General features: G+C 38.6%; 1 protein-coding gene across 3 annotated transcripts in view; it reads right to left on the bottom strand.

Moving 5' to 3' along the window:
* The window catches only part of MINDY3 (MINDY lysine 48 deubiquitinase 3), a 93378-nt gene that overhangs the window by 39421 nt on the left and 36228 nt on the right, over positions 1–17729 (bottom strand). For 2 of the 3 annotated variants that reach the window (XM_030832403.2, XM_030832406.2), the window contains 2 exons: positions 16975–17045; positions 11771–11851 (listed from right to left, as the gene is read on the bottom strand). In XM_030832403.2, coding sequence (XP_030688263.1) covers positions 11771–11851; positions 16975–17045 — 152 coding nt within the window. The remainder of the gene's footprint in view (positions 1–11770; positions 11852–16974; positions 17046–17729) is intronic. The other variant, XM_060292287.1, reaches the window with a different exon arrangement.

The raw sequence follows: 17729 nt of genomic DNA, 5'->3' as shown, positions 1-17729 counted from the left end.
ACAATGTTTACTTACAAATACTCATCAAAATTGTTTTTATTCACTAATCTGGAGAAAGAACCTGTGTATGTTATGTGTATTTAAGTTGATCAGGCAGAATAAAAGCAAGTCATTCTGTTTTTGTCTCCATATAGGATACTGCATGCATTAACTGTTATTTCTTGATTTATAAGCTTAAGATCTACTGAATATTTTTTTAACAACCTTATGGGAGTATGTATAATTGCTTTACAATGGTATGTTAATTTCTGCTTTATAACAAAATGAATCAGCTATACATATACATATATCCCCATATCTCCTCCCTCTTGCGTCTCCCTCCCACCCTCCCTATCCCATCACTCAGGGTGGTCACAAAGCACGTGGCTGCTTCCCACTAGCTATCTATTTTACATTTGGTGGTGTATATATGTCCATGCCACTCTCTCACTTTGTCACAACTTACCCTTCCCCCTCCCTGTGTCCTCAAGTCCATTCTCTATGTCTGCGTCTTTATTCCTGTCCTGGCCCTACATTCATCAGAACCATTTTTTTTTAGAATCCATATATATGTGTTAGCATATGGTATTTGTTTTTCTCCTTCTGACTTACTTCACTCTGTATGACAGACTCTAGGTCCATCCACGTCTCTACAAATAACTCAATTGCATTTCTTTTTATGGCTGACTAATATTCCATGGTATATATGTGCCACATCTTATTTATCCATTCATCTGTCGATGGACACTTAGGTTGCTTCCATGTCCTGGCTATTGTAAATAGAGCTGCAATGAACATTGTGGTACATGACTCTTTTTGAATTATGGTTTTCTCGGGGTGTATGCCCAGTAGTGGGATTGCTAGGTCATATGGTAGTTCTATTTGCAGTTTTCTAAGGAACCTCCATACTGTTCTCCACAGTGGCTGTATCACTTTACATTCCCACCAACAGTGTAAAGGGTTCCCTTTTCTCCACACCCTCTCCAGCATTTATTGTTTGTAAATTTTTTGATGACGGCCATTCTGACTGGTGTGAGGTGATACCTCATTGTAGTTTTGATTTGCATTTCTCTAATGATTACTGATGTTGAGCATCCTTTTATGTGTTTGTTGGCAATCTGTTTATTTTCTTTGGAGAAATGTCTATTTAGGTCTTCTGCCCATTTTTGGATTGGGTCGTTTGTTTTTTTGATATTCAGCTGCATGAACTGCTTGTAAATTTTGGAGATTAATCCTTTGTCAGCTGCTTCAACTGCAAGTATTTTCTCCCATTCTGAGGGTTCTCTTTTGGTCTTGTTTATGGTTTCCTTTGCTGTGCGAAAGCTTTTAAGTTTCATTAGGTCCCATTTGTTCATTTTTGTTTTTATCTCCATTTCTCTAGGAGGTGGGTCAAAAAGGATCTTGCGGTGATTTCTGTCATAGGTGTTCTGCCTATGTTTTTCTCTAAGAGTTTAATAGTGTCTGGCCTTACATTTAGCTCTTTAATCTCTTTTGAGTTTATTTTTGTGTCTGGTGTTAGGGAGTGTCCTAACTTCATTCTTTTACATGTAGCTGTCCAGTTTTCCCAGCATCACAGATTGAAGAGGCTGTCTTTTCTCCACTGTATATTCTTGCCTCCTTTATCAAAAATAAGGTGACTATAGGTGCATGGGTTTATCTCTGGGCTTTCTATCCATTGACATATATTTCTGTTTTTGTATCAGTACCATACTGTCTTGATTACTGTAGCTCTGTAGTATAGTCTGAAGTCAGGGAGCCTGATTCCTCCAGCTCCATTTTTCTTTCTCAAGATTGCTTTGGCTGGTTGGGATCTTTTGTTTCTCCATACAAATTGTGAAACTTATTGTTCTAGTTCTGTGAAAAATGCCATTGGTAGTTTGACAGGGATTGGACTGAATCTGTAGATTGCTTTGGGTAGTATAGTCATTTTCACAATGTTGATTCTTCCAACCAAGATAACAGTATATCTCTCCATCTGTTAGTATCATCTTTAATTTCTTTCATCAGTGTCTTATAGTTTTCTGCATACAGACCTTTTGTCTCCTTAGGTAGGTTTATTCCTAGGTATTTTATTCTTTTTGTTGCAGTGGTAAATGGGAGTGTTTCCTTAATTTCTATTTCAGATTTTTCATCATTAGTGTATAGGAATGCAAGAGAGTTCTGTGCATTAATTTTGTATCCTGCTACTTTACCAAATTCATTGATTAGCTCTAGTAGTTTTCTGGTAGCATCTTTAGGATTCTCTATGTGTAGTATCATCTCATTTGCAAACAGTGACAATTTTACTTCTTCTTTTCCGATTTGGATTCCTTTATCTTCTCTTATTGCCATGGCTAAAATTTCCAAAACTTTGGTGAATAATAGTGGTGAGGGCTGGCAACCTTGTCTTGTTCCTGATGTTAGAGGAAATGGTTTCAGTTTTTCACCACTGAGAACGATGTTGGCTGTGGGTTTGTCACATATGGCCTTTATTATGTCGAGGTAGTTTCCCTGTATGCCTACTTTCTGGAGAGTTTTTTTAATCAAAATTGCTGCTGAATTTTGTCGAAAGCTTTTTCTGCATTTATTGAGATGATCATATGGTTTTTCTCCTTCAGTTTGTTAATATGGTGTATCACATTGATTGATTTGCGTATATTGAAGAATCCTTGCATTCCTGGGATAAGCCCCACTTGATCATGGTGTATGATTGTTTGGATTAATGTGCTGTTGGATTCTGTTTGCTAGTATTTTGTGGAGGATTTTTGCATGTATATTCATCACTGATATTGGCCTGTAGTTTTCTTTCTTTGTGACATCTTTGGTTTCGGTAACAGGGTGACAGTGGCCTCGTAGAGTGAGTTTGGGAGTGTTCCTCCCTCTGCTATATTTTGGAAGAGTTTGAGAAGGATAGGTGTTAGTTCTTCTCTAAATGTTTGATAGAATTTGCCTGTGAAGCCCTCTGGTCCTCAGCTTTTGTTTGTTGGAAGATTTTTAATTACAGTCTCAATTTCAGTGCTTGTGATTGGTCTGTTTATATTTTCTATTTCTTCCTGGTTCAGTCTTGGAAGATTGTGCTTTCCTAAGAATTAGTCCATTTCTTCCAGGTCGTCCATTTTATTGGCATATAGTTGCCTGTAGTAATCTTTCATGATCCTTTGTATTTCTGCATTGTCAGTTGTTACTTCTCCTTTTTCATTTCTAATTCTGTTGATTTGAGTCTTCCTTTTTATCCTGATGAGTCTGGCTAATGGTTTATCAATTTTGTTTATCTTCTCAATGAAACAGCTGTTAGTTTTAGTGATCTTTGCTATTGTTTCCTTCATTTATTTTTCATTTATTTCTGATCTGATCTTTATGATTTCTTTCCTTCTGCTAATTTTGGGGTTTTTTTTCTTTCTTTCTTTCTCTTAATGCTTTAGGTGAATGGTTAGGTTGTTTATTTGAGATTTTCTTGTTTCTTGACGTAGGACTGTATTGCTATAGACTTCCTCTTAGAACTGCTTTTGCTGCATCCCATAAGTTTTGGGTGGTTGTGTTTTCATTGTCATTTGTCTCTAGGTATATTCTGATTTCCTCTTTGATTTCCTCAGTGATCTCTTGGTTATTTAGTAGCATATTGTTTAGCCACCATGTGTTTGTAGTTTTTACAGTTTTTTTCTTGTAATTGATACCTAGTCTCACAGCATTGTGGTCGGAAAAGATACTTAATATGATTTCAATATTCTTAAATTTACCAAGGCTTGATTTGTGACCCAAATATGATCTATCCTGGAGAATGTTCCATGAGCACTTGAGAAGAAAGTGTCTTCTGTTGTTTTTGGATGGAATGTCCTATAAATATCAATTAAGTCCATCTTGTTTAATGTATCATTAAAAGCTTGTGTTTCCTTATTTTCATTTTGGATGATCTGTCCATTGGTGAAAGTGCAGTGTTAAAGTCCCCTACTATGACTGTGTTACTGTCGATTTCCCCTTTTATGGCTGTTAGCATTTGCCTTATGTATTGAGGTGCTCCTATGCTGGGTGCATAAATATTTACAATTGTTATATCTTCTTCTTGGATTGATCCCTTGATCATTATGTAGTGTCCTTCTTTGTCTCTTCTAATAGTCTTTATTTTAAAGTCTATTTTGTCTGATAGGAGAATTGCTACTCCAGCTTTCTTTTGATTTCCATTTGCATGGAATATCTTTTTCCATCCCCTCACTTTCAGTCTGTATGTGTCCCTAGGTCTGAAGTGGGTCTCTTGTAGACAGCAGATATATGGGTCTTATTTTTGTATCCATTCAGCCAGTCTATGTCTTTTGGTTGGAGCATTTAATCCACTTACATTTAAGGTAGTTATTGATATATATGTTCCTATTACCATTTTCTTAATTGTTCTGGGTTTGTTATTGCAGGTCTTTTCCTTCTCTTGTGGTTTCCTGCCTAAAGAAGTTCCTTTAGCATGTTTTGTAAAGCTGGTTTGGTGGTGCTGAATTCTCTTAGCTTTTGCTTCGCTGTAAAGGTTTTAATTTCTCCTTCGAATCTGAATGAGATCCTTGCTACGTACAGTAATCTTGGTTGTAGGTTTTTCCCTTTCATCACTTTAAATATGTCCTGCCACTCCCTTCTGGCTTGCAGAGTTTCTGCTGAAAGATTAGCTGTTAACCTTATATGGATTCCCCTGTATGTTATTTGTTGTTTTTCCCTTGCTGCTTTTAATATTTTTTCTTTGTATTTAATTTTTGTGATTAATATGTGTCTTGGCATATTTCTCCTTGGATTTATCCTGTGTGGGACTCTCTGCGCTTCCTAGCCTTGATTGACTATTTCCTTTCCCATATTAGGGAAGTTTTCAATAATCTCTTCAAATATTTTCTCAGTCCCTTTATTTTTCTCTTCTTTTTCTGGGATCCCTATAATTTGAATGTTGGTGCATTTAATGTTTTCCCAGAGGTCTCTCAGACTGTCCTCGATTCTTTTCATTCTTTTTTCTCTATTCTTCTCTGTGGTATTATTTCCACTATTTTATCTTCCAGGTCACTTATCTGTTCTTCTGCCTCAGTTATTCTGCTATTGATTTCTTCTAGAGAATTCTTAATTTCATTTATTATGTTGTTCATCATTGTTTGTTTGCTCTTTAGGTCTTCTAGGTCCTTGTTAAACATTTCTCATATTTTCTCCATTCTATTTCCAAGATTTTGGATCATCTTTACTATCATTACTCTGAATTCTTTTTCAGGTAGACTGCCTATTCCCTCTTCATTTGTTTGGTCTGGTGGGTTTTTACCTTGTTCCTTCATCTGCTGTGTGTTTCTCTGCCTTCTCATTTTGCTTAACTTACTGTGTTTAGGGTCTCCTTTTTGCAGGTTCGTAGTTCCCATTGTTTTTGGTGTCTGCCCCCAGTGGGTAAGGTTGGTTCAATGGGTTGTGTAGGCTTCCTGGTGGAGGGGACTGGTGCCCGTGTTCTGGTAGATGAGGATGGATCTTGTCTTTCTGGTGGGCAGGACTGCATCCAGTGGTGTGTTTTGAGGTGTCTATGTCCTTATTATGATTTTAGGCAGCCTCTCTGCTAATGGGTGGGGTTGTGTTCCTGTCTTTCAGTTGTTTGGCATAGGGTGCCCAGCACTATAGCTTGCTGGTCGTTGAATGGAGCTGAGTCTTAGTGTTGAGATGGAGATCTCTGGGAGAGCTTTTGCCGTTTGATATTACATGGAGCTGGGAGGTCACTGATGGACCAATGTCCTGAACTCGGCTCTCCTACCTCAGAGCCACAGGCCTGACACCCGGCCGGAGCATGAAGAGCCTGTCAGCCACATGGCAGGGATCAGCTCCACGGACTGCAGGGGCCTTCAGGGGCACCCAGGCGCCAGGGGGGGACCATCCTCCCACAGCAGCTTCTAGGGTAGGGCCCGTGTCAGACCACCGGGATCTACTGAATTCTTGTAATCAAAGACAGCTTGGTACGCTTACGTCCCCTTTTCCCCCTTTATGAAGTACTAACATGCTTATATCACAATGTGAAATAAATCTTCGGTGTTTTCTGCTAATTTATTTCTTTAACAGCAATCTATAGAGCATGAACACTGTGCCTGACACTGTTCTTGGTGTTAGGAAACAGAAACAAAACAGACCAAAATCCTGCTGTCATAAAGCTTACTAGTGAGGCAGGTAATACATAAAACAAATAAGTAAGATATATAGCATGTGCCTAGTAACCAGGATTTATTAAAACCTTACATTTCAATAAAAAGACAAACAACCTAATTCAAAAATAGACAAGGGACCTGAATAGACAATTCTCCAAAGAAGATATACAAATGGCCAAAAAGCACATAAAAAGATGATCAACATCATCAGTCATGAGGAAAATGTAAATCAAACCACAAAGACCACTTAGCTGCAACTAAGAGTCCACATGCTGCAAGTAAGAAGTCTACATGCTGCAACTAAGAGCCCGCAGGCTGCAACAACACCCAGTGTGGCCAAAATAAATAAATAATATTTTTTAAAAAAATCTATTTTTGAGGGAATTCCCTGGTGGTACAGTGGTCGGGACTCCTCACTTTCACTGCCAATGGTGTGGGCTCAATCCCTGGACAGGGAACCAAAATCCCGCAAGCTGTGTGGTGCGGCACGGCCCCCTGCCAAAAATAAATCTATTCTCGAGAATGAGCGGGAGAGAGAATCTTAATGAAAAGGGGGAAAGGATGGGGTTGAGCTTTTAGAAAAGGTGGCTAGAGAAGGCCTCACTAAGGAGGTGACACTTGAATGCTGACCTGAAGGTAGGAAGGAATCCTTTATACAGACATCTGATGCAAGATCCTAAAGCGAAGTGCAGGGGCAGAGGGCTTGCCTCACTTTTGAGGCAGAGGGAAGGCCACCGTGGCCAAGCAAGACAGGAGGGGAGAGTAGTAGGAAATGAGATTAGAGAGCAACAGGGAATCTGATTAGCAAAGGAAGGGCCTAGGGGGTCATTCTAAGGACTTTGGCTTTTACTCTTAGTGAAAAGGGACGTGAAGTGACTTACATGTTAATGGGCTCCTTTTAGTCCTGAATTGAGAAGCTACTACAGACCCATGAAGGGCAACAGCATGGTCTAGTCATCAGTTAGGAAGCTAGAGCAATGACGGAGTAAAGAGAATTCTCCAATTTGTCTTTCAATTCTTTCAGTAAGTTTTCAGTTTCTCTTTCGTCCTTCAAATATTCTGTCCTTATCGCCTCCGTAGTTTCATGGATATAATAACTTCTCTTATGGTTTTTGGTTTTTTGAAGTTTTTCTTTGATGCCTTCACTGTCTCTAATCTTTTCGGTTCCTTTTTCCTTATTTGCTCTTATTTCTGTTTTTCTTTTTCTTTTTTTTTTGCCAAGCCACTTGGCTTGCAGTATCTTAGTTCTCCAATCAGGGACTGAACCCGTGCCCCCTGCAGTGAGAGCGTGGAGTTCTAACCACTGGAATGCCAGGGAAGTCCTTGATTTCTGTTTTTCACGTTAGCATTCCTCAAATATCTGATGATCCTTGGTGGTCTGCTAATATGTGGAAAAACTAAAAAGCACTGTCTGTGTGGGCAGGACTTGGAAACCTCACTGTGAGATTATTTGGTTGGGCCGTTTCATTGCAGTATCTTGACCTGGTCAATTTGGCCAAAGAAAAATAAATTGCTTTAATCACGAGTGGGTACATTCAACAAGTGAAAAGCTGCTGAGATCTAATCATTAAAAACACACATCTCATGAGGCTTCTCACCCCTCGTCTATCCGAGCCACTCTATCACCAAGTCCTGTCAGCTTAACTCAGGTATACATCTCTCAAATTTATATACAGTTGATCCTTGAACAATGCAGGGGTTGGGGTGCTGACCCTCACTCAGCACCACCGAAAACTCACATTTAACTTATAATCGGTCCTATGTATCCATGGTTCCTCTGTATCCGTGGTTCCGCATCCACGGATTCAACCACCTGGGGATCCAACCAACGGGGAAGTGTGTAGGATTTACTATGGAAAAATAATCCATGTGTAAGTGGACCCGCTCAGTTCAAACCTGGTGTTGTTCAAGCTGTACTTCTATCCATCTCTATCATCATTCCCCTGGACCAAACTACACTTCGCTCACCAGGAAGACTACGGGAGTCTTGTTCACCTACTCCTAGGATATCCTTCAGTGTCTGTCTTCCACAATTGGCCAGAGTGATCTTTACAAAGTGCATTTTTAGTCCTGTTCCCTTCCTTCATATCTCCCCCCCAAACTACTCCCACCGATTTTTAAAGTCTAGTGGCGGTCCTTACTCTTAGAAGAGAGTCGCATGGGCTGCCTACCTTTGCAGCCTCCTCCTGCCCCCGGCCCCGCCCCCAGTTCTCAGCGCTCCTGCTCTCCTCTCCGTTGTTCACATCACAGTCCTTTCTTCTATGGCTGTTTGCTTGCTCCAACTGTTTCTTTAAGTAGGGAATGCTCTTTTTTCCCTCTCCCTGTAGTTTCATCTTACTGATGCCTCAGGGCTCAGTTTCAACATCAATTCCTCAAGGAGAGGTTCCTAATCTTCCTTAAAGCTTTACAGACCTGTGTTTTGTTAGCATCCATCACAGATGTAATTTTATAAGTGTGACTCTTTGATTAATGCCTCCCCCATTAAAATGCACACTTCCATAAAAACAGGTGCCTAATCCTTTCCCTTACCATGTATTCACAGCACCCTGCATAATATCAGGCACATATTATACGCCCTGTAAATATCTGACAAATGGGTATATACGTGAAGGCAGAGAACTGCAACTATTACCACCTCCAGTGTGTAAGTCACATGAAGAAGGTGACTGCTTTTCAAAGGCATTTTACAATGCCAAATTACAGACTGCCTTGAAAACTGTGACCTTAAAACATGCTTTTTTACTTCATCGTAATCAGGACAAAGAAATCAGCACACAAAATTCATTTCCAGACAAACACACACACCAGTTTTACAGAAAAAGATATAAACATTCACATTAAGGTCTGGGGCAGGTGGGGGGCCGGGAACAAAACTCTGTTGTTCATTTCAGGCCAAGAACATAAAGTGAACCTACCTACCAGAAACAAAGAAACCAAAAATCAAACAGAATAACAAAAACAAAGCCATAGCTAAAATTACTTGTGCAAATACATAAATATCCAAGAAAGAATGACCAAATAATGGATCTTGTTGTAACATAAAGAAAAGCAAAATTGACAGTATTTTCTATATGATAAAGACTATATAAATACTGCTTCATTTAAAAAAACTTAAAATTGGACCTAGTAAATGCTACCAAGTATCATCAATGTTATTTACCATTTACATGTTCTTCCAGCTTTAGAATACTTTATTTCAAAGGGAAAATTTTTTTACCTGTAACTCTATAAAGATAACATGTTCAAGCAATCCAAATTCAATTGTGCTAAAATTCACGGAAAAGGAAGTACCCGTGCTTTTAAGAAGCTTCAGAGTGAGTCATGAGGACATATTTTTAGAAGATATAAACGTCACTGGAACCCAACTGTAGGAAATTCGTGCAAAGGCTTTATTCATTAAACTAATGAATTTCTCTACAGTATGTGCCAGTCTATATACCAGATGGGGAAAACACAAAGGTAAGTATCAAAACAATCAGTACAAAATTTAAGAGTTCTAAAAGAGAGATAAGGTATTTGGAATACCTGGTCTTTATGATTTATAACAGTAGAAGAACCTGAAATCTCAACGTAAGCTTTTCTATAATTACTTTATGTGTGTGTGCACTTTCCTATCAGGATTATTAGCAGCTTCAAGGATGCAAATACATGAAGACAGATTTAAAAACCCTGACTGACATCCACGGTGTACGCTGAGTGTGTTTTGTCAGGTCCACAACTGGTGTGGCAGGGTTTTTAAAGTTTTCCTATGTACTTCATGGCTCAATTCCACTTTTCAATGCAGTGGCTGGGGCCTACGGATAAGAAGATGAATAAGAGAGTCCGTGCCCCACTGCTGACCACGGGCCATGCAAAGAAAGGCGCGGGTAGTAGCAACGGTGCATCATGTGATAAATGCAACAGCACAATGGACCCACTGCTATGGGAACAACAAAGAATACCAGAACAGGTAGGTAAGGAGTGTCTACTCCATAGAAAGGTGGGTATCATTCACTCCCATGACTCTCTCAACATACCTAACATTTCGATGTTTGAAAACAAAATGTCTGCATATTTACATAGCGCAAGTGACACTGTTCCTTCTATTAACCTCCCGTGAAACCTCTTCTGCTGTTTTGACAACAAAATCATTTCTTAAATATCAATCATAAAATTTAAGGTTTAAAATATTTTTATCTTAGTATCTTTTATATTTGACACATATAGTTTGATAGAATTTATTAGTTTTCCTAATGTTGAAGAATAGGGTTGGTGATAAAAATAATAATTGGCTTGAAAATACATTTCTGTATGTGAATTGGAATTGATTTCCTTTTCTGGAAATTTATAACACTTGACACTAAAATGAGTCAAATGATGAAATCCTCACAGGCAGGAATTAGTTGTTTAGGTTCTGTAGTTTACATTCGCTTTTAACTTCTTCCTCTCTACTTCAGGAGGAAAATATATAGCAAAAGCCGTCAGACGAAATGTAACAAATCAGTATGGTCTGTACTCTTACGGTTGTATTTTATAGCTTTCCCTGTTTAAGGAAAGGTAAGTATGTTTCTTTCACTAAATCCACTAGCTGGATGTTTGCCAGCACAATAAAAGTGAATACAGTAATAAATAATGAAATAGATCCACAAAACTTAGCACTGTCAGTTCAGTCTTTGGTACAATTTATACAATTCATACTTCTTACAGAAACAAATAAAGTACTTTAACAAGTACAAGCTGAAAAAGCACGTTGAGTAATCAGGAAAGTGCAACAGAATTAAGAAACATCAAAAATATAATTATATATTTTCTTCCTTTAGTCCAACATCTAGCAACTCTATGTAGGCATACCAGAAATGTTTAATAAATGTAGAATAATGAAAACGGCAATGATGATGATGACAACAGCTAAGATATACTGGGCATTTAACTTGTACTAGGTACTGCTAATTGTTTAATATTTAAGCCTGACAACAATCCTAAGAGCAAGGCACTATTATTAAACCCTATTTTAAAGACATGGGAGAAGAGGCTGAGCCATGTTAGGAAGCGGCATGGTTGGGATTCTAACGAAGGCTGTCTGACTTCAAGGCTCTTAACCACTCAATTGTGGAAAAAGAAATATTATAAAGGCTGGGATTTAGCAACAGTTTTGTTGCAAGAACTTTATAACAAACATATTCAAATGTATTTAATCTAGTTCAATATTGTAATATTGTATCTACTAAAACTGCAGGAAATATTCCATCCTGAAAGAGCAACTGACTTGTATACCACTGAACTATTAATAGATTTTAAAATGCTTTTTCCTAGATGTTATAAATAAAACTATTTTATATCACGTAAGTTAGATTCTTATCCTCTCTGCAAAAGAGTAAACCAAAACATTTAATTTCAATTATTTTCACCATAACACAAGTGATTTCTGAAAAAAATCAAGAGCCAAAGTTCTAAAGTTGGAAAAGATAAAGAAATTATAAGTAAATCATGACTGATTTTACTGAAATGATTCCAAAACCAAAGCAGTACAACAGTACGCCCTTTAGTATTAACTTTTTAGATTTTGAAACAATCCACTTCACAGTGGGAATACACTGAAGTCTGTACAAAGATCCAAACTAAACATGGACTTATATTACTTGTTTGCCTGATGTCATACTTACAAAAAAAAAAAAAAAAAAATCCTGCAATAAGCATACCTTGGCAAAAAATACGGTGAGGTGAGTTTCACTGCCAACAATCCAAATAGGGAATTTTGGAGATTTCAAGTAAGAACCAACCTAGAACAAATGTAGCAAAATAAATAAACAAATGAAAATTTTATACTGCCTGTTAAATATCTGCCAACGAATATTTGAAGCATAACTGAAGTGTCTAATTCATATTGAAAGGGAATAATGGATTGTGCCAGAATGCCTTACCCATAATGGTCAAATGCTAAGTGTAAAAAAGGAATGTTATAAAGACTGTCAGGGCTAAGTTTTTACTACACCTTTTCACTAGAAGAATAATACAGATTTAACACAGCTAAAAAGAATTAGTTTAGCTCTAAGAATCATTCTCAGGTTTCACTAAAGATCCTAGATAAAATGACCACTTCTAGAAATTCAGCTTGGTACCTCAAACCCTAAAACTATAACCTTGACAACAATTATCAGGAAAATAATTATAAATTAACAAGTGAGTAGATATATGAATAAATAAGGGGAAAAACCTTAAGAATATTCTGTCTTCAAAGAACCTGGGGCAACACAGTAATCTCTCTAAAGCAAAACACACACTCCCAAACATTTAAGAATATAAAAGAATCCTGTCATTTGATTCTTCATGGTAGGAAGTAAATTCAAAGTTTTACAGTATTAAGTCTCTTTAAAATATGTAAGAAGTTATACTTTATAGCCTGCCTTCGAGGTTATATATTTAATATAAAAATGACAGTACCCCAAATTTGAGAGTATCATTTTTTTGTGCGTGACCGAGAAAAAAAAGCTTAAAATTCAACAGACTTGTGAACTCGGATCACGTTCACATGAATCACCCACACTCTTAGATGGACAAAGACTCTGACAACTAGCCTTACCAATCACATGTGCTGAATTTTCTTTTCTCACACAGACTCCCTAGAACTGGAAAATTCCAGGTGGCTGCTCGCAGCAGTCAGGGCCAACCATTCGCCCCTAAGCAGCCAAAAGCCCTGCTCTGGTGCCCGGCTTTCAACCACCCTTTGGAACTGACTGCTATCATTAGGAGGGAAATGGGAAAGAGGCGGGTACTCTTTTGTATTCGGGGATCGTAAAGCTAGTATCTTTGACCTAGGAGGACAGGGAGGGATGAGCGGATGTGCTAACAGCAGTGGTGAACCAGCAGAGGAGGAAGGATGGTTTGAGGACAAGAGAAAAGTGTTAACAGCACAAGGACAAAGAAACAGGAAAAGCTCTGGTCACAGTTCAGAGTGAAGGGATTTTAGAGGTGTTCAGTGCAAGGCCTTCCACTTTACATAAGGAAGCTGCGAACTCCACAGGACCCGTGCTTCGCCGGAATTCAGACAGCTAACTAGTACAGAGCTGGGGTCAAAGCTCAGGTTTTATAATTCCTCATGTGGCAGCTTTCTATTACATCACGCTGCCTCTTGCAGTGAAAAGTTCAGGTGCTGTTTAACTTCTCCTTTAGAAAAAGTGTGTGTGTATATATATGTGTGTGCGTTTAAGGTAGAAGTAAAACATGAGGATAAAATTACAAACAGTGGGATCAAAGGGTAAATGAGTGCTGAGCTCACGAAGTGTTTGTAATAAGAAAAATAAATAAAAGACGGCATAAATGGAGCAACCACTTTGGAAAACAGTTTGACAGTTCCTCCAAAAGCTACGTATATAACTACCATATGACCAAGTAATTTCACTCCTGGGTATACACTCAAGACAAATAAAAACATGCTCACTAAAGACTTATATATTAATGTTCATAGCAGTATTATGCGTAATAGTCAAAAATCAGAAACAAGCCAAATGTCCATCCACTGATAAATAGAAAAATGAAACTGATATAAACTGATATATCACACAATAGAATATTATTTGGTCATACAAAGGAATGAAGTACTAATACATGTTAAAACATGAATGAAGACTGAGAACATTATGCTAAGTGAAAGAAGCCAGACACTAAAGGCCACATACTGTAGGATTCCATTTAAATGAAATGTCCAAAACAGGCAAAACTGCAGAGACAGAAAGTTGCCAGGGGCTGGGGAGGAACGAGGAGGTGACAGCTAAAGGGTTTAGAGCAGGAGTCCCCAACCTTTTTGGCCGGTTACGTGGAAGACAATTTTTCCATGGACCGGGGTTGCAGGGGAGTGGGGGGAATGGGGGCGGGGGCGGATGGCTCAGGCGGTAATGCGAGCAATGGGGAGCAGTGGGGAGTGGCAGATGAAGCTTCGCTCGCTTGCTCACTCGCCCGCCGCTTACTTCCTGCTGTGAGGCCTGGGGTTTGGGGACCCCTAGTTTAGAGGATCTTTTTGGAGAGAGGAAAACATATTGGTATTAGACAGTGGTCATAATGGCACAGCCCTATGAATATACGAAAAACCACTCAATAGCACACTTTAAAATGGTGAATTTTATGCATGAGTTATGTATGAGTTTTTTAAAAGGTGCACAGCCAAAAGCACTGAGTCACCTTTTATCTCACGTGCGAGTATGCGCACGCACGCATACAGGGGCAGGAGAGGGAAAGAGAGAGACACCTAGAGAGCCCGTGAGAGAGACTGTTTCATTTGTCTTAATGAACACATATGAGCAAAATTATATGAAAATGTTAATTTCAATTCTAAAGGGCAATTTGCTGCACTATCAAAGAACAGGGAGATGTTCAGATTCACAAAACTAATACAAACACAATTATTCCCTTAACGCCATTTCTCTAAATGTTTGATGATAAGTGAATGTATATATATTTTCAGAAGGATATCTACAGTTATATACAGATGAGCACCAGAGTGTAAGAGAGAGTGTTTTTTGGTTTTTGTTTTGTTTCTTTAATGCTGTCTTAACTCAGCTTTGAGGCCCTGACTGGGGGCTGGTCAATTCCCTTAAAAAAGACAGCTCATTAAGTCCAAACCCCAGACACCTGACATGTCTCCTCACCCCAGGCCACTCTGCATGGCCCTAATCGCTCTGGAGTCAGGCCCCAGACAACAAGGGACAACTCCCAAGCCCAGAGCTCACCCAAACTATTCAAACCAGCCAGGTCACAGGGAGCCCAGGCAACCCAGCTAACTCCATCCCAATTTCCACACGTAAGCTGCTCCCTAGGGCTGCAGCCTGCTGTTGCCTTGTCCCCAGGTATAATTCTCTTCTTGGCCCTGCCTGGTAGCATTCTCTTGTTTGGAGCTGTAGGTCACAGAGTTCTGCCTTTCATCTATCTGAGTATCAGTGTGCTGTATCCCACCATTAAAAATATCTTTAAACCTAGAAAACACCATAGTTACCGCTAGAACACTAGAGCAGTAACACTAGGTTGGCACTAGAGCAATAATACTGGAGTAACAGGAGAATATACAGCAGCTAATGACTTCCCACTAAGATCTTGGGGATAAAACAGACATTCCTCTGTTCTATCTAACAGTTAAAGAAAAGCAAATGCACATATTTAGAAAATTACAATTCTGGTGAAATTGTCTGCTCATTCATTCAATAAATATTGACTGAGCATCTAATATGTACCCAGAAAGACAATGTGCCTGCCTTCAAAGAGTTCATATTCCATTAGGGACAACAGAAAAACAAATTCAAGATTAAAAAAAAGATAACTAAATCAATAAAAAAGATCACTGCAAAGTGATTATTCCTATGAAATAATGTGAAAGAGTCACTGAGGGAATGGCCCAGGAAAGGGTCTCTGAGGCACAGTGTGAAGTAGAGTCTGAAGGAGAGAGTGAGCCATCCATTTAAGAGCTGGAGTATTCCACGCAGAAATGAGGGAAGTACGAAGGCTCACCAGGTAGGAAAGGGCCTGGCGTGTATGAAAAACTGACAGGAGACCAGCGTGGCTGGAGCACAGCAATGGAGAGAGTGCAACGCAACTCTGGAAGGACAGACAGAATCCAGACCATCAGGGCCTTAAGGCCACAGGGTGAAGATTTCAAAATATATCATCTTCACACCCTATCTGTCTGCAAAACACACACCACAGTTTTTAGAAAACAGCTTCACTGACGTATCTTTGACATACAAAAATTGTATGTATTTAAGGTGTACAACTTGATACCTGGATATATGTACACACCGTAAAAAGATCACCACAATCAAGCTAAGTAACATATCCACCGCTTCTGTGTGGTCACCATTTTTTACGTGCACACACACTTTTAGGAATATGAGCGTCTGCGGGTGTGCTGGGGAGGAGACGCAGTTTGATTCTCCAGTCGCTAGGCTGCCTCAGAATAGCTTTACCTTGTGTAATTAAAGTCACTGAAAATATAAGAGTTGCTACTGTTTGACAGTACAATTACTACTAATGAATAAGGGCAGGATGACACCTATTTGATTATTATATCCTTGTCACCCCTGTCCAAGTGTTGTCATGAAAGAGGAATGCTGTCTGGTAAAAAAGAAAGGGAGGGGAGGAAGGGAAGGAAGGAAGAAATGAAAAAAGAAAGAAAGGCACTGTTATTGTTACTAAAAATAATCAACCACTGCTATGGAACCACCATTCTAAAATGGAAAAGAATATGAGAGCTACTTCCTTCTTTCCCCCAAATCAGAACATCTTATTAAGCGCAAATCATTAACGATTTAAACTCCATTTAAAACTATTTGGAATATCCAATAGTTATTTCAGAATGTGCAGGAAAGCTATGAAATATATATCAAAAAATGAGAGTTTCATGGCAGTTCCTAATTCCAGCACATGTGTTAAAGAGTTTAATGCTGTGAAGTGCTTGGATTTTGCTTTTTAGTGTGAAATCAGTTTTCAGATGAAAAAGACAAGTTAGAATCTCAGGCATTTAGCAGATTCTTTTTCTTTGCCTGATAAAGTATTATCAATTTTTTCAGCAAAGCATACTGTTAGTGAGGCACAAACAGGGCATTCTGTCCCCTCAGTTTCCCCAAAACTGTATTTATATTCGATAACGGATATCTGTTTTTATAAATTATTTCATGCTGGGTTCTGCCCCCGACCCTCAAAAAGGAACAAGCCTCAAAAAATAAGGAGACTCAGCATGATCAGCCAGCTTAACTCCATCCTCGATAAGCCTGTCAGTTCAGGAAGGGTGGCCAGAAAAGAACTGAGAGTACACACTGTCTGTAGTAAGCTAAAATATGTTGTCCCACGAGAAAAATGCTCTCTGCAACAGTGGACGTGTGAATAAAAACCATTCAAAGTATCTTAAAAATCAACTTACCTTACAGTATCTTAATGCTTCCATCAGTGTTAAGAATCCTACAGCTGCTTGTTCATGTATACCAAGAAGTTCTGCAACAAAAAAGTTAGCACTGCATTAGCATATAAATCTGAAAAGCACTTCAATGTAAATATATATGTAAACATACATATATATACTCTACACCAGAACTTTTACTTTTACCCAAAACTATACTTTAAAGCTCAGCATATATTTATTGTTAGGAGTGCACATCAAGTCATCGTGACACTACTACTCATTATAAAATACCATTAAATTAGGTAGTGGGTAATGTGATCCTTCAGATGTACATTAAATGTATTTATAAAACTTTATATTCAATGTTAACTTTTGATGGACATTTGATACCATTCCTCTCTCCCATAAACAAACACAAGCAGCATGCTTAAGACTGGGGAAATAAGGATGAATAGAACACAGTAACTGCTTTAAAAGGCTAAGAGCTTATCAAAGGAGGCAGATGAAAAACTTGTGCTCTCTGTTTATATGAACACACACATCTTATAGTTGTATTAAAGCATCTGCTTACTGTGTTAGGGAAGGCGTACACAAGTGGTAACATCTGAATTGAATCTTGTAGCATATGCAGGAATTTTCCAGGCCAAGAAGAGGATAAGAAGAAAATTCAAAGCAGAGGAAATGGTAAAGAACTATGATAAATCAATGTATCTAAGGGGTGAAGAATTTGTCAAAGCTTCCTTAAAGGTTTCTAGACTGGGGAACTTGATAAATGG

This window comes from Globicephala melas, chromosome 2 (assembly GCF_963455315.2).
Source record: "Globicephala melas chromosome 2, mGloMel1.2, whole genome shotgun sequence".
Lineage (NCBI taxonomy): Eukaryota > Metazoa > Chordata > Mammalia > Artiodactyla > Delphinidae > Globicephala > Globicephala melas.
Note: the sequence above shows the minus strand (reverse complement) of the source record. Positions and strands in the feature narration are given on the sequence as shown.